We start from the raw sequence: 26,775 nt of genomic DNA on the forward strand, positions 1-26,775 counted from the left end.
ACCACACAAGGACCATTTCTGACACCCCACCTGAAGTAGCAACTCTCTCCTCTTCCACTTTTATCACATTCAGCCTGTTGACCTGTTTATTGTCAGCCACTCACCTCTTATTACATGAGTTCCTTGAGGACGGAAACCTTCACCTAGTTAAAGAAAAAAATCATTGACACTTGTTTTTAAAAAGTGGTAAGGAAGACATTTTATTCCAGACTATTGCAATAGGGGAATTGCAATAAGGGAGACAGATCAGGTTCAACTCTAACTACAACAAGGACAGGTGAGGATTTATAGCCAATGAGTAGAGGGAGGGATGTCACTGGATAGAAAATTACTAAAAGGAGACATCAAGGGTAGGGTGATTCTTACCAAACTGATCTAAGAAGATTCTTGCTGAAGACAGGCCAAAGACTTAGACATCAAGTTAGAGGATGAAGAACTTGATCTCCTCAAAAGTAAGGAATGGAGAAGAGATTTTAAGGGTGAGAGATTCTCTCTAAACATACTTAGCAAGATTCTTGCTATAACTGAGCTGGGAAGACCAAAGACAGGATGGGGGCCATGGTCCAGGCCTAGCTGAGAAGAGGGCTCAGAGAACCATGACTAAAGTTTGGTGATGGAGAGAATCTTCATTAATTTCTTGTTCTTTTCTGTATCTCTAAAGTCATACTAATCAATAGAAATATAATAAGAGCTACAAATTCAACATGAAGGCAAATATATTTTTTTTCTAGTAGCCAAATTAAGAAAAGTAAAAGGGAACAGGAGAAAATACTTTTAATAATATATTTTATTTAATGCAATATATCCAACTTATCATTTAAGCATATAATAATTTAAAAATTATTAGTGAAATATTTTACATTTTTTTCTTATACTAAATATTGTAAATCTAACAGTGTTTTATCCTCATAATACACCTCAATTCAGAGTAGTCACATTTCAAGGGTTCGAAAGCTACATGTGGCTGTGGCTACCAGTACAGGTCTAAAGGCCAGAAGCAACTTCACACAAGGTATATAATAAATGTTTATTGAATAAATAAGTGAAAGAACAAATGAATTAATAATAAATCTATTCACAGAAATGGCAAATTTCTTCCCTCAAGTGTTTACAATATTGTTTCCAAGTTCTACTCTGGAAACGTATAAATAGAGTACGCATTGCTTGATTTGGGAAGAAATGGATATTGTAAATAATAAGACAATACTGTATCACATCTCAAATATCATTTAATTTTTCACTCATCCTTTTTCTATAAATATTCCAAGGTAATGATGGAAAAAATAATAACTATGAGTTTTATACGTGAAGGCATTTATGCAACTAGAAGTTTTTTTGGCCAATTAGATATTGTTTTCATCCATTAAAAATGTTTTTCTTAAAGTATAATACTACAATTTTCACACACTGTCTGCAACAGGATTATTTTAAGTATCTAATTTTGTTTCTTTCACTTCATCACTGGTGTCTATGTTGAGTACAGGTGATGGCATTTGGCATTATTTATTCACTACAAAATGTCAGGGCAGTAATAGCTGGGTCTTTCAGCTAGGAACAGTAAGACACTTAGACTTACTGTGCGTTGTGTGGCTTCAGAATACTTCTTTCTTCTATTATTGTTCTTCCTTCATCCAGTGTGTTAAACTAAGGAAAAAAGAAGATTTTTTTTCTATTTACCACGTAGTCAGGATGTGTCTATCTAACTTTCTATGTACACACTGTGAATTCATGCAGCTGTAGAGCTGATCTCCTCCGGTACAATCTATTGTGGTAGTCTCAAAAGCTGTCATTGCTTAGTCAGGTCAACTAAATACCCATTAAAACATCCAACAGTCCAGAGGACTTATGAAAATATTTATCTGATATTCTGTATATGTCATATATAGTTTCATTTGACATCTTTATAAATCCAAGTAAAAAGGAATTAGAGAACTAAAACATACTTTAAAACAGGCAAGAGATTACATTTTAGCTCCAGTTGTATGATAGCAAAAGAATACATCTTTCATTCCTTTTCCCCTCACAATTAGATTTCTTGATAGAGACATAAAAATGTTTTTGATTTTACTCTTGAATTTTTTTGGCAAGCTTAACAAAGACCAAATCAATGCTAAATCAGAGGTATTTACAACATCCACAAATTTAATCCAAAGTGGATACTTAAAAGCTCATATAGATCTAAATGATATTCTCCCAGATGGTGAATTAATGTAATTTTAGCAGGAAGCAAAGTTGCACAAATATGCAGTATTGAGGACTCGCGCTGATTTAATGTATCTGTGCCCACCACGGCACAGATGTTGCTTATCATTTTAGTGCCAGTTGTCTCTATTTCTCTCTATACTACAAAAGGAAGAATGGGATTTGGAAGTTCAGTAAATTATGATTTATTTTGTTACTAATGACTTGTTAGAAATTAAAGCTTTCTGTGAACTGTGTATTGGTTATATTCTTTCTACAGGGTTTGAAAGGTGACTTGGGTCCTCGTGGTCCACCTGGCCCAAAGGGAGAAAAGGTATTGTGTTTACCCAGCCAAGCCCAACCTTTCTTTAAGAAAACTCTGACAACCTATGCAGTGACTTCTCATTGATACTGTTTATCTCCTAAAAGCATTTTAAAATTAACCAAAGGCTGTTACCTTAATAGCATCTGAATAAGAACAGCCTTTTTGTTCATTTAATTAGTTTGGAAAGACTAAATGCACAATTGCTAGTTGACATTAACTTGTATTTATAAGATTTCCCTTTTCTCACCCTTGCTTAACAGCATGAGGTATTCAATCATCAAATTAGCAAGTGTGACCTGTATTGGAAAACTTTGCCAGTAACACTGAGCTGCTGCCATAATGGTGAGGCAAGTGGCTTTTGGAAAGAAGCTAGTTTTGTATCTCAGTCTTAATTTAACTATTCCATTTTCTGCCACTTTTTCTCATAAAATAAGTTATTTCATAATGACATGTTGGCAATGATCTTGAAAAGGAAATTAAGAAATAGGAAAAAACAAGGGTTGTTTTGAATAAAGTAGTTGGGTGATCCCAGTTTGATGAAAATTGTATGTATATGTGTTTTGCAATGCATTTTGTTCTCCATTTTTAGCACATTTAGAAATCCTTGTCTATCTTCAGTATTTATCTCTGTGTTAAAGGTGATCCTGCAAATGAGTCCCCAGTGACTGATTTAAGCCACTTCAGTGTTCCTTAGCAGCTGTTGGCTATTTTAATTCAATTGTTCCAAAAAACAATGAATACGCAATGCTCAGTTTTAATTTCTGAGGTGGCTATATTGGTTGAGAAAAGAGAAAGTCCTAAAGATACTCAATGTGAGACTACAGCATCCTGGAACCCCATGCTATATAGTACAGGGCCTCCATAATGTGCAGCTAAATAAGAACCATGGAAAGGATGCGTGGTCTTTAATGTTTGAGAGTTCTTAAGAAATAAATAAAGTTCCTGGGAAAGTAAACATGAAGGTGACATAGAAATTGGAAAATAGTGAACTTTTAGATGAACCATTTTTTAAAGATGTTGAATAGTTTGTTGATATATCCACCTGGAAATTTGTATTCACATAGATCAGCAAAGCAATTTTAGCGTTCAGAAATACATAAATATAGGCAAAGCCTCTTACAGTTGATGGCAAATGCAATGCCAATTCAGCAGAGCTTTAGAAGAGGCCATGGGACTGCTTCTTGCAGCTGGGAAGCATGAAATGGGGAGATCCACTTATTATTTCTGCTGATCTTCATACTAACTTTGTCAGACAAATTATCTATCGCCGTGACACTTCCCAGCTGCTTCATTGGCAAGTAAACATACTTGAAAATATATTATTTCTAATTTTGGATTAGTAGACAAAAGAATAGAAAATTAGATTATTTTAGCTTTCAAAACAAGTCCCGCTGTTGCAAAAAGCATAGAGTATACAAGGTGATTTTTATATCATGAAAGCTAAAAGGGACATGATATATTTTCTTTATGCAGAGACTTTTATCAGGATGAAATTCTGTTTTTCTATTCTTCAAGATTTATCTCTATATATTGCTTCTATCCACCTAGAAATTTATAAATAATGTGCAAAAAGGGACTAGTGGTAATTGTAGCTTTTCTTTAATCTATTTTAGGGAGATACAGGACCCCCAGGACCAGCAGCCTTACCTGTAAGTATTCTTGAAATCAAAATTCAAAATTGAAATCCATTATTCTGTTTATTATCCATATTACATCATGACTAAACCAGAGTTTAAGTCACAGAGTTAAGAATTGAAGGTGACTTCGAGTACATGTAGTCAAACCTCCACATTTTAAAGATGGGGCATCCGCCCACAACAGTGAAATACCTGACCCAAGGTCATACAGGTAGTTACAATTAAAGTCTGGAATCGGTACCTACCCTGAGCAATTTCCTCTATCCTCCATATGGCTCATAATTTTATCTCCTAAATGTTTGATTATGCACTCTTAACATCAGGTTTAATGTAAATGGAATCAGATACAGTCCTACTTGCTTTAAAAACTGTAAAAGGACAAAACAAACTCTAATCACCCAGTGAATAAAAACAGCTACCTATTTAAACTGGTAATTACATTCTCCCAACACTTTCCAAAATCATTGTTATTTTCCTCTATGATTTGATTCTAAAATTTGCAGATGATAAAATTGCAATATTTTAGTGATAGATTTATGAGAAAAGTTTATAGTGTGCACATAATGAGATTGTTCTCAATCAAATGGTACATCATGTATTAAGCACTTTATAATAAATATATGATTCTCTTATATTCAGATACAATTTAATATTACAGACTTTTTTCATAGGTGATTAAAGATTCTTATTTAACTTAAATAAGACTCTAAGCCTAATGGAAAAGAGGACAGTTTTGTTTTGTTTTTTTAAAAAAAGATCTTCTATAGCCTGAAGTCTTTTGAATTTTATGTTGATATTACCTAGTGAGATAAATTAAGTATTTAAATCAGTAGTATTCGAAGACCTATTCTGATTATAGAAGGTCAAATTTTTAAAAGTATTCTGGTAATCTGAAAGGAGCCCTTCCCATAGGTAAAACATAGGAATCTCAAAAACTGTGTGATTTTGATAATATTTATATTTATCTTTGTACTTAAAAATCCCATTATGAAAAATACATTAATAATGTCTTACACAAATAATCGTTACAACTCCCACATAAACAAATGTTTTTTGATATGTAGAAAACCTAAGGAACTAAATAGGTAACTTACTTGGGGATAACTCATTCAATTTACAGTGGAAGTTTATGCTTTAAGCTTTTATTTTAAGCATGAAAAGAAAGACTATTTATTTGAGAGGAGGTTTTAAGTGCATATTATTCAGTTTTTTATACTTTGTAGAATTTTATTTTATTTTATTTTTTGAGACAGAGTCTTGCTCTGTCACCCAGGCGGGAGTACAGTGGCACGATCTCGGCTCACTGCAACCTCCGCCTCCCGGGTTCAAGCGATTCTCCTGCCTCAGCCTCCTGAGTAGCTGGGACTACAGGCGCCTGCCACCATGCCCGGCTAATTTTTGTATGTTTAGTAGAGACAGGTTTTCACCATGTTGATCAGGCTGGTCTGGAACTCCTGACCTCAGGTGATCCGCCCACTTCGGCCTCCCAAAGTGCTGGGATTACAGGCTTGAGCCACTGTGCCCAGCCTTACACTTTGTAGAATTAAAAAAAAAAAAAAAATTATTTAGCAGTGATTTAGTTAAACCTGCTCTTTTTACTTAGGACAGATGCCTGTTTCTCTTCAACTAAGTTATATGCAGTCATTTAGTTAAACCTGCTCATTTTATGTAAGACACAAGCCTGTTTTTCTTCAACTAAGTTATATATTCAGCTACTCAGTTATCTGATTTCATTGTCATTTTTCAACTCATGTTGGAAGACCGATATGCAATCTACATATATTATTTCACCTGAAATACAATTTTGGCTTCTCAGTCAGAAAATTGTATTGGATGGCCGGGCGCGGTGGCTCACGCCTGTAATCCCAGCACTTTGGGAGGCCGAGGCGGGCGGATCACGAGGTCAGGAGATCGAGACCATCCTGGCTAACACAGTGAAACCCCGTCTCTACTAAAAAATACAAAAAATTAGCCGGGCGTGGTGGCGGGCGCCTGTAGTCCCAGCTACGCGGGAGGCTGAGGCAGGAGAATGGCGTGAACCTGGGAGGCGGAGCTTGCAGTGAGCCGAGATCGCGCCACTGCACTCCAGCCTGGGCGACAGAGCGAGACTCCATCTCAAAAAAAAAAAAAAAAAGAAAATTGTATTGGATTACATATATTTTGTGGATGTTTAATAGCAGCTAGCTTCTTTCTGCCAAGGAACACCTTGAAGATACCTCTCTGCACCAATTCATCTGTCAAGCACTTAGAGATTACAAGCTAATTTCATACTTGTCTAAAAATATGACAAGGAAAAAACACTATGAAATGAAATGTTTTATTTCATAAAGTAAAATATTCATATTATTGGGGTATTACTATTTTGTTTGCTTGACATTACTTTCTTTATTAATATAAATTATCAACTCTTCCCTACAAAATAGGGATAAACTAAAATGAATACCAACTTACAATACACTAAATATTTAATTGATCTTATAATACAGGTTGGTACATTATTAGTTGAAATAATTTATAATAGTCTTTGAGGAAGCCCAAATGACTAACTGCGTTATATTTGGATTAAATGAGGCAGTGATATATTGGAGTCAATAAACAGAGTTCATCCATAATTGTTCTCAAAACTAGCTCCACACTAAAATCTACTGAAGAGTTAAAAAAATTTAACCAATATTGGGGCTCCACCCCCAGAAATTCCAATTCAATCAACCTGATGTGGGACCAGTATATTTTAAAAGCTCCCCGAGTGGATCTAAATATGCAGCAGGAGTTGAGAACCATTATTTATGGGAACTAGAATGGAAAAAGCTTTCTTCCTACTCAAAAAAATTATATCAGATTGTTGAAGAAGTCCAACTTCCATTTGAAATCCAACTTAATACATAGCAATAAAGAACTATCTCTTTCCATTAGGGAGGCATACTAGTAAAACGAAGTTAGGATTGAACCCTGCCTCATTAAATGGAGAGGATTAGGGCTAGGAAGATACCTTTAATTACAACCTTCATCTAAATGTCCATGTACTCCTGTGGCTTGGGTGCCTTTCATGCTTCTTAAAATTCAATGTATGTAGGAACACTCAGGGTGTTGTTCAAATGCATATTTTTATTCCTAAGTCTGAGGTGAGATCTGAGCTTCTACATTTCTAGCAAGCCCCAAGGGAGTCGGATACTACTGGTTGTTGCACTACACTGGTCACAAAGGCTTAGCACCCTCTTCCCAGTTAGCTGCCTTTTCCCATAGATCAATGGTTCTCTGTCGCATCCTGGCCAACATGGTGAAACCCTGTCTCTACTAAAAATTAGCTGGGCATGGTGGTGTGTTCCTGTAGTCTCAGCTACTTGGGAGGCTGAGTCAGGGGAATTGCTGGAACCCGGGAGGCGGTTGCAGTGAGCCGAGATCGCGCCACTGCACTCCAGCCTGGAGACAGAGCAAGACTCCGTCTGAAAAAAAAAAAAAGATTAATGGTTCTCTATCTTGACTGCACATTGGAATTACCCAAGGTGCTTTAAAAATTCTAATTCCCAGACTGTACCACATACCAATAAAGCCAGAATCTCTAGGGAGGGACTCAGGCAACAGTTGTTTGAGATTTTTCCCAAGCAGTTCTAATGTGCAGGCACGCTTGAGAACTAAGGCTCTGAAAGCATGTCTAATACTTTTCTTTACAGCTTTCTCTTACAGATTTTGAGCAAACATTTTGGAATTACTCATTACACTAGTATTTATATCAAAAACACCCAACCTGATTACTTTCAGGAGCTTCCAGGAGAGGCCAGCCTTCATAGTCATACCTACAATTTGCTTCCTGATTACTTCATTATAGAGGATATGATTACTTCATTATAGAGGATAGATGAACGTCCATCTCCACATTTACAAGCTACTAGCAAGTCCAACAGTAATCCTTCTTGAGAAGGACAACAAGCATTGACAACTTCAGGACACAGAATTCCAGAAATTCTCAAAGCACACACAGCTGAACTGCCCAGAATAACTAAGGGCGAAGAGCTGAACACTTTTTCCCCCTCTAAGCCATACATTCTATATTTGCTTTACTTTTATTCATATTTTGTTTAATAAGAAATTAAGAGAAATAGTAATTGAGCACATTGTAATACTGAGTTTACTGATGCAGGGGCAATCCTTTATGATGTTTTGGGGGAAGTATTGTTTTTTTTTTTGTTTTTTTTTTCTTTTGAGACAGGGTCTCACTCTGTTGCCCAGGCTGAAGTGCAGTAGCCCCATCACAGCTCACTGCAGCCTTGACCTCATGGGCTTAAGTGATCCACCCACTTCAGCCTCCCAAGTAGCAGGGACTACAGACGGTTGGCAGTATGCCCATCTAATTTTTTTTTTTTTTTTAACAAAGACAAAGTCTTGCTATGTTGCCCAGGCTGGTCTTAAACTCCTGAGCTCAAGTGATCCTCCTCCCTTGGCCTCCCAAAGTGTTGGAATTATAGGTGGGAACCACTGAGTCCAGCTGGGCTTATGCTTATTGCTGTTATTTTTGTGTCCCTGTGGATTCTTGTGCTTTTGGTACTTAAATTTTTTTTAATCACATAGAACCAGTTCATCAAAAAAAATCTGATATGTAAAACCATCTATTTCATTAAATGTTACTTTTGTTGCTTATTTATACTTTCTTTTATAACTCGTTGAGTCTGTATATAATTGGGTCTCAGTGGAAGAGAGAGAATAAAGAAGTGAGGGTGACCAAGTTTAAAAAGGAGTAGGAAAGGTAGAATTGAGGAAATGGCATGAAACACAGACTGGAGTCCTAGAAACAGTTTGATTTGCTAGGTTCAGCTGCAATAGCTTTTACCCTTTATTTCACCTCTCCCTTCCTATCACCTGAAAGTATTCTTACTGCCAGTGACCAGTGCTTCCTCACTCTCTAATATGTAAGAAACCTATTAATAAGAAAGCCAACCAAAATGGTGCTGCAGTTTGCAAATGCAGTTTGCAATATACCCCTTTATTATTTCAGGAAATGGGACCCCATTCAAAATTCCACAGTTGAATCCCTTTGATAACGTTTGAATCCTTCTATAGATTCATGTTCACAGGTCATATGGAAAATACTCCAATGTGACTGCCTTGGAGAAAAGAAAAGGAAAAAAAAAATAAGAGAAATCTGAGGCCTGTAAAAATGCCATGGAGATTAAAGTGATATTTATGGCATTAATTGTCACTTACATCCTTTAACCTTTAAATATTCTGTCAATCTACTTGACTTGATAAAAATAGAATTATACTTTTTGATATGACATTAATAAACTTGCAAATCTTATTTTATAGACTTTCCAGATTATTCTAACAATAAAAAATATTGAAATTCAAGAACAAATTTGTGAATCTGTAAGTGGAATATCTGGAAACTATTTTGTAAAACAGTGTCCAAGAGGCTTCTCTTAATACTTTTTTTAAACAAAATTTCATCTAGAGATACGGAAAAAAAGAAATGAAACACTTTCAGCCCAGAAGGTGGGAATGTGGTTGAATTACACACACAAAAAAGAAAGACTAAAAATCCATGGTTGCCACCATAAACCCACCTTCATGTATCTCTTGCTAGGAATATTTTCAGCAAATACAGCTAGTTGAAAATAAAAAAATTAATGAAATATCTATTTAATGAAATATCTGATTTCTTTTCAGCCACTTTTTGGAAGATACCAAATTCACTAATTAGTTTGGTACTAACAACTATTTTGTTAACACAATAAGCCATTATAGAAGCTTATAATAATTTTAAAGTTCTAAAGAAATAAATATGAGATTCTTCAACTTGATTTAAATTAATTAACTGATTATTCCACCCTTATCCTTTTTATATTTCAAACTGATAACCATTTTAAAAATAGCACATCTTGTTAGATTTTAAGTAATAATAATATAAATAATAAATGGTAGACATTTATTCAGTGCTATGTATTATTTAAACCAAACCTTAAACAACCCTGTGAGGTATAAAATGATTATTACTACATCGTACATAAGGGAACTGAGGACGAGAATATCTAAGTAAATTGTCCAAGGTTCACAGATGTTACATAACAGAGCTAATATTCAAATGCCCATTTGGCTGACTCTTAAAACCTAAGGCTATTAAATTCTGCAAGCATTATTTAAATCTAGTTTAAAAAATAATAAAAAACCAGAAATGTTCTAAACTATTACAAAAATTAAAATTTTTAAATCAGGTCAGGCATGGTGGCTCATACCTCTAATCCCAGCACTTTGGGAGGCCAAGGCACGCAGATCACTTGAGGTCAGGAGTTTGAGACCAGCCTGGTCAACATGGCAAAACCTCATCTCTACTAAAAATAAAAAAATAAAAATAAAAATAAAATAGCCGCATTTAGTGATGGATGCCTGTAATCCCAGCTACCCAGGGAGGCTAAGTGGGAGAATTGCCTAAACCCAGGAGGAGGTTGCAGTGGGCTGAGATTGCACCGCTGCACTCCAGCCTAGGTGACATAGCAAGACTCTGTCTCAAATAAAATAAAATAAAATAAAATTTTATCTTGAAGCCAAAATTCAGAAAAATTCAAGTGCCTAGCAGAGATGGGGTGGAAATGTAAATGTGTGATGCAGCCCAGTGTAAGATAATAGAGTGTGCTTGGGGTTAGGGACCAGGATAGCTATGTTTATCTCAAAGTGTCAAATTTGAATTAAAAACTACTTAGAGATTGCTTAATGCAGAATGTAGGCATACTTTGGAGATATTACAGGTTCGGTTCCGTACCGCTGCAATAAAGCAAGTCACCCATTTTTTTTGCTTTTCCAATGTATATAAAAGTTATGTTTATATTATACCATGTCCTATAAAATATGCAATTTATATTATGCAAAAACAATTTTACACATTTTAATTAAAAAATACTTTATTGCTAAAAAATGCTAATGATCATCTGAGCCTTCAGTGAGTTGTAATCTTTTTGCTGTGGAGGGTCTTGCCTCCACATTGATGGCTGCTATCTGATCAGGGTGGTGGTTGTTGAAGGTTGGGGTGGCTGTGGTAATTTCCTAAAATAAGACAAAAATGAAGTTTGCCACATTAATTGACTTTTCCTTTCATGAAAGATTTCTCTGTAGCATGTGATGCTGTTTAGTAGCATTTTACCCACAGAACTTCTTTTGAAATAGGAGTCAGTCCTCTCAAATGCTGCTGTTACTTTATCAACTAAATATATATAATATTTCAAATCTTCCTTGTCATTTCAACAATGTTTGCAGCGTTTTCACCAGGAGTAGATTTCATCTCAGAAAAACATTTTCTTTGTTCACCCATAAGAAGCAACTCCTCACTTATTCAAGCTTACCATGAGAGTGCAGCAATTCAGCCACATCTTCAGGCTTCACTTCTAATTCTAGTTCTCTTGCTATTTCTACCACATCTGCAGTTACTTCCTCCACTTACATCTTAAACCCCTCAGAGTCATCCGTGGTGTTTGGAATCAACCTCTTCCAAATTCCTGTTAATGTTGAGATTTTGACCTCCTCCGTGAATCACAAATGCCTTTAATGGCATGTAGAATGTTGTTTTTCAATTTATTTTGCCCAGGTTCATCAGAGGAAGCACTATCTGTGCAGCTATAGCCTTACAAAATGTATTTCTTCCTTTTTTTTTTTTTTTTCTTTTTGAGAAGGATCTCGCTCTGTCGCCCAGACTGGAGTGAAGTGGCGTGATCTCGGCTCACTGCAAGCTCCGCCTCCCGGGTTCACGCCATTCTCCTGCCTCAGCCTCCGGAGTAGCTGGGACTACAGGCGCCCACCACTATGCCTGGCTAATTTTTTTGTACTTTTAGTAGAGACAGGGTTTCACCATGTTAGCCAGGATGGTCTTGATCTCCTGACCTCGTGATGTGCCCGTCTCGGCCTCCCAAAGTGCTGGTATTACAGGCGTGAGCCACCGCACCCGGCCACAAAATGTATTTCTTAAATAATAAGTCTTGAAAGTCAAAATTACTCCTTCACTCATGGGCTGAAGAATGGATATTGTGTTAGCAGGCATGAAAACGACATTCGTCTCCTTGTACATCTCCATCAGAGCCCTTGGGTTACCAGATGCATTGTCAATGAGCAGGAATATTTTGAAAGAAATATTTTTTTCTAAGCAGTGGTATCAACAGTGGGCTTCTTCAGTAAACCATGCTATAAGCAGATGTGCTGTCATCCAGGCTTTGTCATTCCGCTTATAGAGCACAGGCAGGGTAAATGTAGCATAACTCTTAAGGGCCCTAGGATTTTCAGAATGAGGACTGGCTTTACCTTAAAGTCACAAACTGTATTATCCCCTAACTAGAGTTAGTCTTTCCTGTGAAGCTTTGAAGTCAGGCATTGACTTTTCCTCTCCAGCTATGAAAGTCTTAGATGACATCTTTAGCTGCTTTGTTGACATTAAAAACTCGTTGCGTGGTGTGGTTACCTTCACTGAAGATCTTGGATAACTTGCTGCAGCTTCTAGATCAGCACTTAATGCTTCACTTTGTACTTTTATATTCTGGAGATGGCTTCTTTCCTTAAACATCATGAACCAACTTCTGCTAGCTTCAAACTTTTCTTCTGCAGCTTCCTCACCTCTCTCAGCCGTCACAGAATTAAGAGGCAAGGGCTTGCTCTGGATTAGGCTTTGATTTAAGGGAATGTTGTGGTTTAAGGGAATTTGTGGCTGTTTGGGTCTTTTGTGCAGATCTTTAAGTCTTTCTTCATATCAGCAATATGGCTGTTTTGCTTTCTTATCATTTGTGTATTCACTATAGGAGCACATTTAATTTCCTTCAAGAAGTTTTTCTTTGCATTCACAAGTTGGCTGTTTGCCTGGAGGGACCTGGCTTTTACATTCACAACTCGGCTGTTTGGCTGGAGGGACCTAGCTTTTGGTGTATCTCAGCTTTCAGTACACTTTCCTCACTAAGTTTAATCATTTTTAGCTTTTAATTGAAAATGAGAGATGTGCAACTCTTCCTTTTATTCGAACACTTGAGGCCATTGTATGGTTATTAATTGACCTAATTTCAATATTGTTGTTCCTTAGGAAACAGGAATGCCCAAGTAGAGGGAGAGAGACAGAGAAACGGCTAGTAAGTGGAGCAGTCAGAACGTACATTCTCTCTCTCTTCCATTTCTGAAATGCCAATGGCAGATATGTTAGATTTTTGATAATGTCCCTCTTGTCCATGAAACTCTGTTCATTTTTTTCCCATCTAATTCCATCTTCTTGGGAATGGATCATTTCCAATAAGCCCTTATCAATCTTACTCTTGTTTTGTTCATTTCCATTCTGCTGTTAAGACTATCATGTGAATTTTTTAGTATAGATACTATATTTTAAGCTAGTGAAGTTTATTTTATATTAAATAGTGTCTATTTCTCTGCTGATATTTCCTATATTTTCATTCATTATGAGCATGTTTTCCTTCCTGTCCTTGGGAATATTTTTAATAGCTACTTTAAAATCTTTCCAGGCACGGTGGCTCACACCTGTAATCCCAGCACTTTAGGAGGCTGAGGTGGGCAGATCACCTGAGGTTGGGAGTTTGAGACCAGCCTGACCAACATGGAGAAATGCCATCTCAACTAAAAATACAAAAATTAGCCAGGCATGGTGGTGCATGCCTGTAACCCTAGCTACTTGGGAGGCTGAGGCAGGAGAATCACTTGAAACTGGGAGGTGGAGGTGGCGGTGAGCCAAAACATGCCATGGCACTCCAGCCTGGGCAACAAGAGCGAGACTCTGTCTCAAAAAAAAAAAATAATAATAATCTTTCTCCGATCATTCTGTCATCTGAGTAATATCAAGTAGTTCTTTGTTGATTGTCTTTTCTCCTTAGAATGGGTTATGTTTTGGTGCTTACTTGTATGGCAAGTAATTTTTTATTGTATTTTGGATACTATGAATGGTAAGTTACAGGAATTCTGAATTCCATTTTTTCTGAAGAGCTTTAATATATTTTTAAGGCAGGCAGTTAAATTGGCTTGACTTGCATAGCAAACTCTGTTTCTCCTACAGCTGGCAACAGCTGAAATCCGTTTTGTTCTTTTAAGCTAAGCTGAGCTACTTGCAGTTTGCACTGTGTATGTTTGGTTAGGAGTCAGCCAGAGATTTGGGGAGAGCTTATACGCCGAATTTGGGACTTCCTTACTTATTTCAGGATTTGACAAACCAACCCCACTTTACTTTACAGGAATTGCATTTGCCCTAAACTCTGTCCTCAGGTTTTTCAATCCAGCAAGTCTGTAGGCTTTCTATTTAGCTAACCCATGACCCAGACTTGAGCCTGTCCTCAGACTAAACATCTTAAAAACAGAAAACTGACTCCATGCTGTTTAATTTTTCCAAATGTTGACTCCCCTCCAGTATCTGCCTGCTTTTGATGAGTTTCCAGTGTCTTCAGGTAGTTGTTCTATATGTAGTTCAGTATTTATAGTTGCTATCTGTGAGCATGTTTATTTAATATAACTACTGGGCCACCCTGGAAGCCCATTTTTGTAATACAATGCTGAGTAACTTATAATTTACTTAGATATCTTGCTCCTGTAAACATAAGTGAGTTAGCCTTCACATTTCTTTACTTATTCTATTGACCTTGCCTTCAAAAAATATCTAGAATCTGACCAATTCTCACACCTCTACTATTACTACTTGGTCCTAGTTACCATTATAAATCTCTTGATTATTTCAGTAGCCAATTAATGGTCTCCCTCCTTCTCCCCTTGCTCTTCTTGCGTGATTTACACAAGAAGCCAGAATGTTCCTTGTCACTCTTCTTTTCGGAATCTCCAGTGTTTCCCCAGGTAATGAAATAAAACCCAAATTCCGTACAATGGCCCGCAAAGTCTTACAGGATTCAACTCTCATTGCATTTCTGACTTCATCTCATTTTCTTCTCTTTCTTTCTGATTTTACTCCACAACAAAGTAATTTTTCCAGAAAATTGTCCAATATTCAATTTTTTTTAACACAGAGTGCTGGCCAATTAGAATAAATGGATTGTTCTGATTCAGTGCACTGGTGCTGTTTGTATTTTCAGGCTTACAGTGAAGAATGAATGACTATTAAGTTTTAATTCCTGTGATTTGTCTAATGATTATGATACAAAGTTTAAATTAAAATAAGTCTTTAATCTATAGTTGTAGATTTTACCATGTCTTGCCTTATTCATTTTTTCATTTCTCAGCAACTTGTTAAACTCATAGATGGTAAAATTTAGCATTCTAATCATAAAAATGTGAAATAACTTGCTATAAATTTGAGACTTATGGTTTCAATAGCACAAATGAAGCCAAATACAGTCAAATAGTGCAGTGATTCAGCTGAAATTCTCTAAGCAACTGGGTTATTAACAACAAAGAAAAATTCCCTTATAAATATGTTTTTCATATATATATACCAACTTTTTGAAATTCCACGCTTTAAAAATATCACCAAATCACATTTTTTCAAAAGGTATTTGGGTTCTACCGCATCTGGAATGGCTATATTGCTAATATCATTGTCACGTATTGAGTTGCAGTAATGATGGATTAGAAAAGGCACTTTTGAATAACCTGTTAAAGAATAAAAATTCCTTTTCTAAATTATTTAAAATAAATATATTAACAAAACTATATTCAGAATCAGCATTTTTTAAAGATACTATATTCTGATTGTGAGAAAACTAAATACTTAATGTCAAGATGACACTTAACCAGTGAGTTACTGATAAATTATCTCTTCTGTTGATATTTGTAATTTACAAGGCAGATATACGTGAGCTAAAACCAATGCTGAATAAGAAAAATGTGTTTATCATAATAAGTATACAAATTTATTTGATCAAATATAATGTATCCAAGATCATAATGAAAATCTGATAAATTATTCTGAAATATGAAGATGTTGACATAAAAATCCTCTATTAAAGGTAAATATTTCATGGTTTAATCATGTTATTTGAAAAATTGCATTTTATATTAGCTTTTCCTCTCATGTTGAAATATTAGTTGTAAATCATTACATTCAAATACTCAAGTACGATAAGCACAAATTCTTTGGTTATATGTCATCTGTTGTTAAAACCTTAATTTTATATAAATGTAGTGTGTCTTTATATATAACTTCACAAATTGTGTATGTTCTATAACCTTCCTATTACATACTATTTCCAGATTCTCCTCAATTAAATAATATAATCCTGTTTTTACAGTAAAGTTTTACTGAAATACATTACTAAGGCTTCAGAAGCAAGACAGGGACTATGAGTGAAATGAGACAGTTGGCTAACATCTCTATCTCCTTTTCTCTTCCAGCCTTTGCATGTCATGTCAGAGGAGAGACAGGTGAAGGAAGGTAGAACAGTGCTATTTCATGTAATATATCCACTAATTTTAGTTCCTAGGAAAATGGCTGTGTTGCTCTGGCCATGTCTCTTTGGGGAGTTATTAAATACTCATCCAGATGGCACCAAATGTTTATGCAGAAGACAAAGGTTAAGTCTGTCAACAGCAGAAGTGCCTTAGACATGCTTACTAAATGATACTTAAATACCAGTTCCTTGGAGCCCAGATAAATCCAGCTTCAGTGAGAAATTATGCACAGAGAGGGTGCATAGCTTTTACTCTAAGAAAACTACCTTAAATACCATAAGCAACGGAGAGAAAATCTCAGCTGGTCATTTATAAATCAAATGACATTCAATTAGCAGATGCCCCTAATGCACAAGAGATCATATAGTATTCACATGGGGGAATTTTTGAAATAATTCTTTCTCTAGGTTGGTATGTACAAGAAACAAAAATAATTGCTCAGTAAGTGATATGGTCCCTTTCCTCCCTTCCTCTTTTACCCACTCATTTAGTTGAATGCTTACTGTGTGCCAGATACTGTGTTAAGCCCTGCAGACACAGTAACAAACAACAATCATTGTCGTTGCCTTCAGAAAACCTACGTGGTTTAAGAAAAAGCAACCAATTGGTTAAAGTTGATCATTTTTAAAATGATCGTTTGTGAATTGTGTATAAAAAGTTTACAAGTATTTGTACAACCGTAGTTGTTCATATTATACACAGACATCTAGTTATTTCAGAGAAAATTAATTTTTACCAGAATCCTTATGTTGTAATTTAAAGTTATTTACTTTTGGTTTGTTAAAATCAGTTAATTGGAATTAATATAATTCTAATCCTTTTTAGAGACCAATCATTTTTTAGTTCCATTTAATATATCAATATAAGGCATTACCACAAAGATTTTTAAATGCTTAGAATAGAATTGAATTAAACTAATTTTAATGTAGATTTATGACTGAAATAAATACATGCTTTGCTGCATATAACTTTTCAAAGGCTTACCCATTTTATAATTTTCTAACGGCATTTAGAAAGGTTCTTGTTGTATGCCCAAAGAGCGTAATTCCTCTTTCCATTCTGACTAGAATTAATATGTTCTGTAGCATATATGTATTATAAATATTTATATGTACATATAAATGTATATATTATAGCATAGTAATTAACAGGCTATTCAATTTAAGATTATTTTAAATTCCTCACATATCAAAATCTGAGTTATTTAGACACTTTATGAGTTGCCTAAATTTGAATCAACACTATTAGTTTTCTAAAGTTGCATAATTTGTATTTAATTCATTGTTAGTTTTCTGAAACTAGTAATCCAACTTAGTATTGGGATTTCTGAGGTCCTAATCTGCCAGTAGAAAGAAGGCAGTTGAAATATTTTAAAAAATCAATCCTTTTTTTTATTTGTGAGCAAAAGACATGTAAGTGAATTAGTTGATTAAAATATAAGGTATTTTTCTACAATACAAAGCTATTTTTATCTACTCTGTGAAGAAATACTGGCGAGTTGATGCTTAAAGCCCTGGAAATATTTATGTTTTAGCCTCAGGGAAGATTTATGTTTTGGAAAAACTTACAGTCGGCTCGTTCGACATGGAGGTGATTTATATCTCTTTTGTTAGATGATTAATTTGAGAATAACTCCTTCTGCCCTTTTGTTTATAGTTTGCTTCTGTTTCAAAAGGCATTTAAATTGTTTTCATCAAAAGTCCAAATTATGCATTTTAAACCTCAATCAGTAAAACTTTCATTCCTAAAAGTGCTATGCATTGACAATTTGTGACTTTTACAAAAGAGTTATTTTATTTCGTGTTGAAATACTCAGCAATCTAGAAAAATAAATTAAAATATATTTTAAATGCCATTAGAAAATTATAAGATGGGTAAGCCTTTTGAAAAATTATATGCAGCAAAGCATGTATTTATTTCAGCCATAAATCTACATTAAAATTAGTTTAATTCAATTCTATTCTAAGCATTTAAAAATCTTTGTGGTAATGCCTTATATTGATATATTAAATGGAACTAAAAAATGATTGGTCTCTAAAAAGGATTCGAATTATATTAATTCCAATTAACTGATTTTAACAAACCAAAAACCCATGCAGCTTAGCTCAGGAATTATACAGATCAAGGAACCAGGCTACCTGAGTTTGAACCTAACCATGTTTCTTGACCTTTCTGTGTCATCTATAAAATGTGATACTAATATTTCCTATTGTATAGTGTTGTAGTGATGATTAAGTGAGTTAATATATGTAAAGATTTTAGAACATTGCCTGGCTTCTAGTAAATACTATTTAACTCTTAGCTATTGATGTTATTGTTAGTTAATATGCTAAATGTGAATGGCAAAAATATCAATAGCAATGAGCCTAAAGTTCTTTAGGAAATAATTGCTGACAAATGTTTATAGAGAACTTTTACAAAATCACAGGATTTTTATGGGTAGAATTCCTTCATCTTAAGAAAACTATTAACTATAAACTGAATTCTAAGTGTTCCCTTTATAACCAGTGTAACCTTCATGAGAATAAGAACCTTGTCTATCTTATTTACAACTATATCCCCAGAGACTAAAAGTATTTGATGTAGTATAGGTACTCAATAAATATTTCTTCTTCATAGGTAGAGGAAACAAATACTTTTTACTGACAAATTATTAAAGTAAAATATCACACAATCCTACAGTGAAAATATCTGCATAAAACTATAACATCACTTACTTGGATATCATAATGAGGAGGAGATTCCCTCTTTCCAGCTACCAAACCTAATTAATTTAGGACAGGTGGTCACCTTCTCCCATATTAAAAATTTTCAGCAATAACAGTATTAATGTCACTTACTACCCCTGATTATTTTTGATCAATTTGAAAGTCATGCTTTTTGTGAGAAACAGGAATTATCTCTTTAATTAAAGACTCCTATTATCTGTTCATTATTCTGCAGACATGAACAAAAGCTTTATATAGCTTAATCCATTACTAAAGTCATATTTTGCAAAATAGAGAAACACTGGATGTAAGGCCAGGAAACCAGATTCTATCCTTAAATATGAACTATTTTGATTTATTTACTTATTTTACCTTGGGCATATCACTTAGTAATATGTAAGGGTCAAACAGGATGTTGTTAAGGTCATTTTCAACTCTAAAATTCTGTTATTTTCTCTTTTACCTTTCCTAAGGAATTCTATTTCCTTTACCTGTACACCATCTAATATCTATCTCCTTAATAATATTGTTCTTTTCCTTAAATCCCCTCTATTTTATCACATTATTTTAAAAGGATAGAGAATAAATGTAAGGAATAGTTAAGTCAGACACATGCCCAATATAGAGAAAGGATTAGACTTACCAGTGTCAAGAACTGTAAAAGATATGAGATTTTACCCAACTTGAATAATAACAACTTAGCCTGCCACAGTTTCATCAATCCTGGCAGAAGACATGAAACTTCTGAGTCAGAGAAAAAGGCATTATTACTCATGGCAGCAAGCAGCATGAGCCTTATGTTTGTTTTGGTTGCCCTTGCCCCCAGGTACCAGAAACAACCCAGGAAGGTGCCACATATTCAGTGGGTTTGCATCACAGCAGAGTAGGGAAGGCAAATTTTTAGAAAATGGATTGCAGGCAAACTTGCCCTTTGCCAAAAGGGAGATATTATCTTTAACATTCTAAACAGTAAGCAAATCTATCCTTGCTTTGCGGCATAAACATCCTTTAAAAGATAGCCCAGAACAAAAGGGTGGTTAGTACCTCCCTCATAAGACATGCAGAAGCACAAAAGCCTCATGGAAAGACCCATTGTCTCTCAACAATATCCATTTTTCATTTCTATACTGTCTTGGCGTCTGGCAAATTTTTTATGAGTATACCACTCCATTAACAGCTCTGATTAATATTATCAGTAGAGACTGTGGCCAAAACTATTCAATTTGTCTCATATAGGTTTAATTAAAGGCTACTGTTAATAGAACGCCAAGCAAGTAGATGAGACCAGCCTGCACTATTGATCTCAACCCTGTCCCCCAGGATCGCAAACTCAAACAGCCAAATAGATCCCATAGATCATCCAAGTCTATCTTAGAAAGCCAGATGATTTGCTCCCTACGTTTCTGAATTGGCCTTTCTGCTTGACTTGAGGCATTAATTCAGGAACATCAACAAGGACAAGGACATTTTTTAGAAAACTGCAACAGACTCAGTGTGTCTCCAACTTTGGCCCAAGTGGGCAACCATAAGGATATTGAGCTAACAGTGTACTAAACCAAGTAGTCTTTATCTTTTTTTATTTAGGACCATGTCAAGGCAATAAGAATATCCAGCTGGCAGAGCCAGAATTAAGTTTGAATCCTCTAGATTCCCTTTTGGCTAGGTTTCTACCCTACAGGTGTAAAGATAGTTCAGAACCTAGAGCAGTTAGTGCCTCACTCACAAGATAAATAGAAATGCAAAAGACTCAGAGCATTGTTGCCAACAACCAGCTCTTGGGCATTGCATTTGTTTATGAACAAATATTAGCAAATGTTGCTCTTTTGTTTACCACACCATGGCTAACTATACCGCTGACTCATTCAGCTTACAATCAGCTCTAGTCTCGGAGTATCTTTTTTTCTGGTGTTTTTCTATTCTTACTTCTCTTCAGTCTATACTGTTGATTTTTCATTCCATTTCTTGTAGAATGCAGTCCTATTTCACAGCCACTTCTTAGTTTCCTATATAATGTATTCTGGAAAGTTTTATACCTTCGTGTATCAAAAATGTCAAGGGTCACTCTGTGTCTTCACTCTGATAATATTCACCTGAATCCCCAATGATGGATTAAGATAAAGCACATTCAAATGTACCTTATGTTCTAAAGATTTATTTGGAAGTGCAAGTAGAATATATTAGAAGTAGATAGAGTTTGGGGGTCAGACATACTTGCTTTAAGAGCTCAGCTCCACCATTTATTTACCATCTTATCTTTAGAGAATTCATCTTCTCATCTATAAAGGGAATGCTTCTATTTCTTAGAGTTGTTAAAATTAAATAAGATCATATATTAAAGTAACTGGTGGAATTCCAGACACACTAGCAGGTATGCAATACATATCAATTCTCTATCCTCTTCTTAATTTACTATTGTGAATGTGTGGAGGCCATCAAAGAATGTATTGAAATGATATTGAAATGTTGCACTAGGGCTTCCACATTTTGCTTCTGTGCAAACATGGAAGTCTTTTTGTATGTTATGCCTTATTCTTTTACTTACTATTATTTGCTTGTTATGGTTCTATAATATGCATTCTATATTTGAGAATATAATGAATCCCAAATTATCTTGATTTACTCAAGGACTGTTTTTTAGAAACTTGAAAATAACATTCTGATTTCTCCATTTCATTGAAATATTAAAACACCAATTGTAGTTTACTTTCATGCCAACTTTCTAGTGACTGGTAAATTGAAAATTAGAGTTTTTTTCTGACTTTGATAGATTCACAATCTGATTATTTGGAAGTCACATACTACCCATATTACCAACCCAATAGACTGGAAAGTGACACTGGAACAACCTGAGCATGTATGTAACACATCATAACTAATCTTATTAATGCCATTAGTACTGAATTGGAGTTACACTGACACAACCTTACCTTATTTAGTCCATAAAATTAGGTAGTTTGACCGATTAACCGTGTTTCTAAAAGGTTATGTTTAAAGAAATATTTGTATATAGACTTATTTTTTCATTGACCTGCAATATAATTCCCATAGAAATGAAGTTAGCCCTCAGATGTATTTAAATATCATATTTCTAACATTTTTAAGGTTCAGTCTTTTTTGTCAATATAAAAATAGCCAGCATATATTTTTCCATTTAACACCCACAAATTGTCAATAAATAAACAATGCAACTACATTTCACTTTATTTAGTGCATATATTACCAAAATTAGCCATATTGTTAATCTTAATTCATAGGGAGGGAGATCTCACAGATTTTATGAATGAAGAATTAACTATAAATATTTAAGGATCCACTCTGGCATTTTTTCAAATGTTCTGCAGAATTAACAAGACTTATTCAATTTGTAACGTCATTCTGCTTGATTCTGTCACCAATAAGTACAAATTGAGTCTAATGACAAAATGATAAAAAGATATTTTGGCCAGGTGCAGTGGCTCACGCCTTAATCCCAGCATTTTGGAAGGCCGAGGCAGGTGGATTGCCTGAGATCAGGAGTTCGAGACCAGCCTGGCTAACCTGGCAAAACTCTGTCTCTACTAAAAATACAAAATTTAGCTGTGTGTAATGGTGGGCATCTGTAATCCCAGCTACTCGGGAGGCTGAGGCAAGAGAATCACTTGAACCCAGGAGGCGGAGGTTGCAGTGAGCTGGAATTGCGCCATTGTACTCCAGACTGGGTGACAAGAGCGAAACTCCTCTCAAAAACAAACAAACAAAAAAGATATTTCACATGATATGAATAGCCATTTTTTGTCATCCAAATTATTAACAAATCACTGCAATTTCAGAAAAGCTTCTGTTAACAGTAATGACAACTTATCTTCTTTGTACTTTAGAATAAGTTGCCAGGTATGAAAATTAGGGCAATTCCTTACTATTTCAAGTGCTAAATTTGAATCTGCATGTAATAAGTAAACTTTGAGTATTAGCTTATTTGCCTTAACTTGTTTAGTGTTTTAAATAAAATTGTAGTACTTTTCAAGTAAATTCATTTACAGGATTAAAGAATCAAACAGTACTGTTAAAGGCTTATAATAAAAAATACCATTTCAATAAATGCATTGGGGACAACTACATAGCATTTGGGAAAACACAAATTTGGGTTGGTACATGACTACTGTGACAGTAAAAATATCAGATGGATCAAGATTTTAAAGGTGAAAACTAAACCACAAAAGTCCTAAAGAAAACATGAGAATTTTAAAAATAATTAAGCATAACTTTTAAAATATATTTTAAACCGGAGGTATACATAGAAAAAAGATAGTATATTTTACTGCATGAGCAAACAACTCCTATATAGGGGAAAAAATACCCCACTAAACTAAATCAATTGGCCAGCTGGGAAAAAATATTTACAACTCACATCATAACAAATGACTACATATCCAAATATAGAGAGAAACTCCTCCAAATCAATTTTTTTAAATCCCAGGAAGAAAGAATAATATGGCTTTTAAACATATGAAATAGACCTAAATTCACTCATAATTTAAAAAATGTAAACTAAAACACCTCTGCGATACTAGTTTTCGCTTATAAGATTGGAAGTGGTCAAAAAGTTTGATAGTACGCTATGTTAGCAAATGTTGAGAAACATACCTATACATTTTAGGGCGAGTAGGTATGGATATAATCTTTATGGAGGGCAATTTGATACTGTCTGTCAAAGTTTCGCTCTAGGCTCATTCATTTATAAAATTATACATGTACCAGGTTGTTCATTTCCATATTGCTTGTAATAGTAAAAAAAAAAATAGAGACAACCTAGATGTCCAGCTACAGATGAATGGTTAATAAAGTTATAAAACTGTTTTTATTTAAACAAATATAAAATGTTCACATTTTTTGGCCTGGCCTGCTGGCTCATGCTTGTAATCCCAGCACCTTGGGGGGCTGAGGTGGGTGGAACACCTGAGATCAGGAGTTCAGGACCAACCTGGCCAACATGGTGAAACCTCATCTCTACTAAAAATACAAAAATCAGCCAAGTGTGGTGGTGGGTTCCTATAATCCCAGCTATGCAGGAGGCTGAGGCAGGAGAATCACTTGAACTTGGGAGGCAGAAGTTGCATTGAGCCAAGATCGCGCCACTGCACTCCAGCCTGGGAGACAGAGCAAAACTCCGTATTAAAAAAAAAAAAAAAAAAAAAAATTCACATTTTAATGACTGTAAATATTGTCGTGTGCAGAGCTAAGTGGTGTACCTTTTCTTTCTTGAATAGTTTGTCGTTTGTTTCGGTTTGTTTTTTTCTGGCATTTCTAATTCTTTCTACTTTCCCTGTTATTGCCTTCCATATTTTTCAAATTTTCTCATTGAGTTTCTTGTTTTCTGAGAGTATCATTCAGACCTGCTATTCCATCTGTTGTAGGGAGCTTTCTAAGCCATCTGCAGAATTCCCATTCTGTGACTACCTTTATTTTTTTCTCTGAGTTGATTCCACTGCCGCTTGTTTTCCTTGTCGTCTCCATTCTTGGTTTTACTCCTTCGTTTATGTGAACATACCTTTATACAAATTATGGAAAAAATTTGAAAGGAAGGTACGTCTTCTGGGATTTTACATGTCTAAAAATGTTTTGTTTTGTTTTTTCACTTTCACACTTGATTGATAGTTTATCTGAGCATAGAATTCTTGCTTGAAAATTATTTCCCTAAGAATTATAAAGATTTTTCTTGAGTGTCTTCTAACACATGTTGCTGCTGAGAAGTCTAATGCCTATGGATTCTTTTTCCTCTTGTGTTCCCAAGAAGAGAGAAAACAAGAATACTTTCTTCTCCAGAAAGTCTTCATTCAAGAAAGCAGAAGGGAGGGACATTTTCTACATTTCCTTTCTGGTTGAGTAGAACTACACTTACCTCTCCTCCTTCACCTGTGCCGTGTGATTCATGATTGAGCCTTATGATCTATGAGAGCATCTCTTTATATGTAGTGATGAAGCACTTGATATTTAGACACTCTTCTCCTAATAGAGCCTACTTTTTCAGACCATTGTCTTGTGTGAACTCAACAATCCTTATATTATTGCAATCTTAATCCTCCTAAGAAAATGGATGCTTCTGGCAGAAAGGAGGAAGGCCAGTAGAAAGAAGTTAAAAAGAGACAATACTTCAATCTATATTTTTAAAACTTAAAAAAAAATTATTACAGCATGGAGCATTTTTCTCCTCTTAAACGTTTGATTTTCAACACCTCACTCAATTCCAAATTGAGTGATATTGTATAAACCATCTTCACAGTTATCAGCATTAAATACCTAGGTCTTTCATGTAGTATGTGAGTATTTCTGTACTGATTTATTTTTTAAGCCAAAAATTACTAGATTAAGTTTCCCATGGTCTAGTCATTTATGTTGCATAACCCAAATGCAAAAGTTACCCATGATATTAAATTTGAAATTGCATGTATATCATGTTGCCCATTGTTCCAAAAACATTGGAAGACATTTTAAAACCACATATGTATAGATTGTTCCTTCTGTCTGCAGTAGAACCATGTTCATGTTTTCACGTGGCCACTGACCTTTGGCAAAGCCAATTCAAAAATTCAGACTATTATCATCATCAGACAAATCATTAAAATGGAGTCAATCATACACCCACTCGCATAAATCATTAAGACAGGTGATACAAATGGATTTGACAGACCATGACCTACCAATTTTTTACTTGTCAACAAAGCCTAGAGTTAACTGAAATAAAACCATTTCATTTAGTAGGTTACTGCCAAAATATAACAAATCTATACAAAGTTTTTCATAGTCAAGAATAATTTAAAAGACGAAATTACCAAAATATGAACGTGCTTATGATAAATAAGTGCTAGTAAACCCAGAATAATTACCAAACCTAAAACTACACCATTAAAAACGATATAAGCATTTTAAATAACTTGATTGGTTCTATTTTTAGTAGTTCATGGTTTGTATAGGTACTTTAATCTCTTCTGTTCATGTTGTTTTTTCAGAATATAAGTACTTAATCCTAATCAATGTGAGATAAATTAAGGAACGCAGGTTATATTTCTTCTTTTAATGAAGGGCAAACTCCTCCAGATGTAAGCATAGCATCTATTTGCAGTACTGCCACATAAGAAGTAAAAATAGCTTGGATTATTTTGGTATCAAGTAGGATTTGTAGATGAAGAATATTATTATCTAAATTGGATTTTCCATAGCTATGGCAGTTAATATTCTAACTGCTGCAGAAGTACCAAGAGAAGTGCAAAGAATCAGAATCTTAGCAGTCATTCATCCACTCGACACCTACTAACTGCAAGGCACACTGCTAGATACTATGCAGTATGGAAAGTGAGGACATACACAACTTAAAAAATGGAAAGTCTCATAATAGGAGCAAAAATTATTGTTAGAGGAATGCTTATGAGAAGTACAGATATCACAACATCATTCCAGATTCACAGACTCTATGTTCTATTATTCAATTAAAAATGTTTTTAGCTTTATTGGCTTAATCAATAGCGACAGAGAACAAGTTATTTCAGGACCTATATAATAAAAAGATAAGTTTTCTGAGTTCAAAAAACATGGG

At 34.8% G+C, this 26,775-nt stretch overlaps 1 protein-coding gene across 1 annotated transcript in view; it reads left to right on the plus strand.

Annotated features, from left to right (window-relative positions):
• The window catches only part of COL19A1 (collagen type XIX alpha 1 chain), a 337,557-nt gene that overhangs the window by 161,652 nt on the left and 149,130 nt on the right, over positions 1 to 26,775 (plus strand). The window contains exons 13-14 of the mRNA XM_063707696.1: positions 2,462 to 2,515; positions 4,120 to 4,155. Coding sequence (XP_063563766.1) covers positions 2,462 to 2,515; positions 4,120 to 4,155 — 90 coding nt within the window. The remainder of the gene's footprint in view (positions 1 to 2,461; positions 2,516 to 4,119; positions 4,156 to 26,775) is intronic.

This window comes from Gorilla gorilla, chromosome 5 (assembly GCF_029281585.2).
Source record: "Gorilla gorilla gorilla isolate KB3781 chromosome 5, NHGRI_mGorGor1-v2.1_pri, whole genome shotgun sequence".
NCBI classification, from domain to species: domain Eukaryota; kingdom Metazoa; phylum Chordata; class Mammalia; order Primates; family Hominidae; genus Gorilla; species Gorilla gorilla.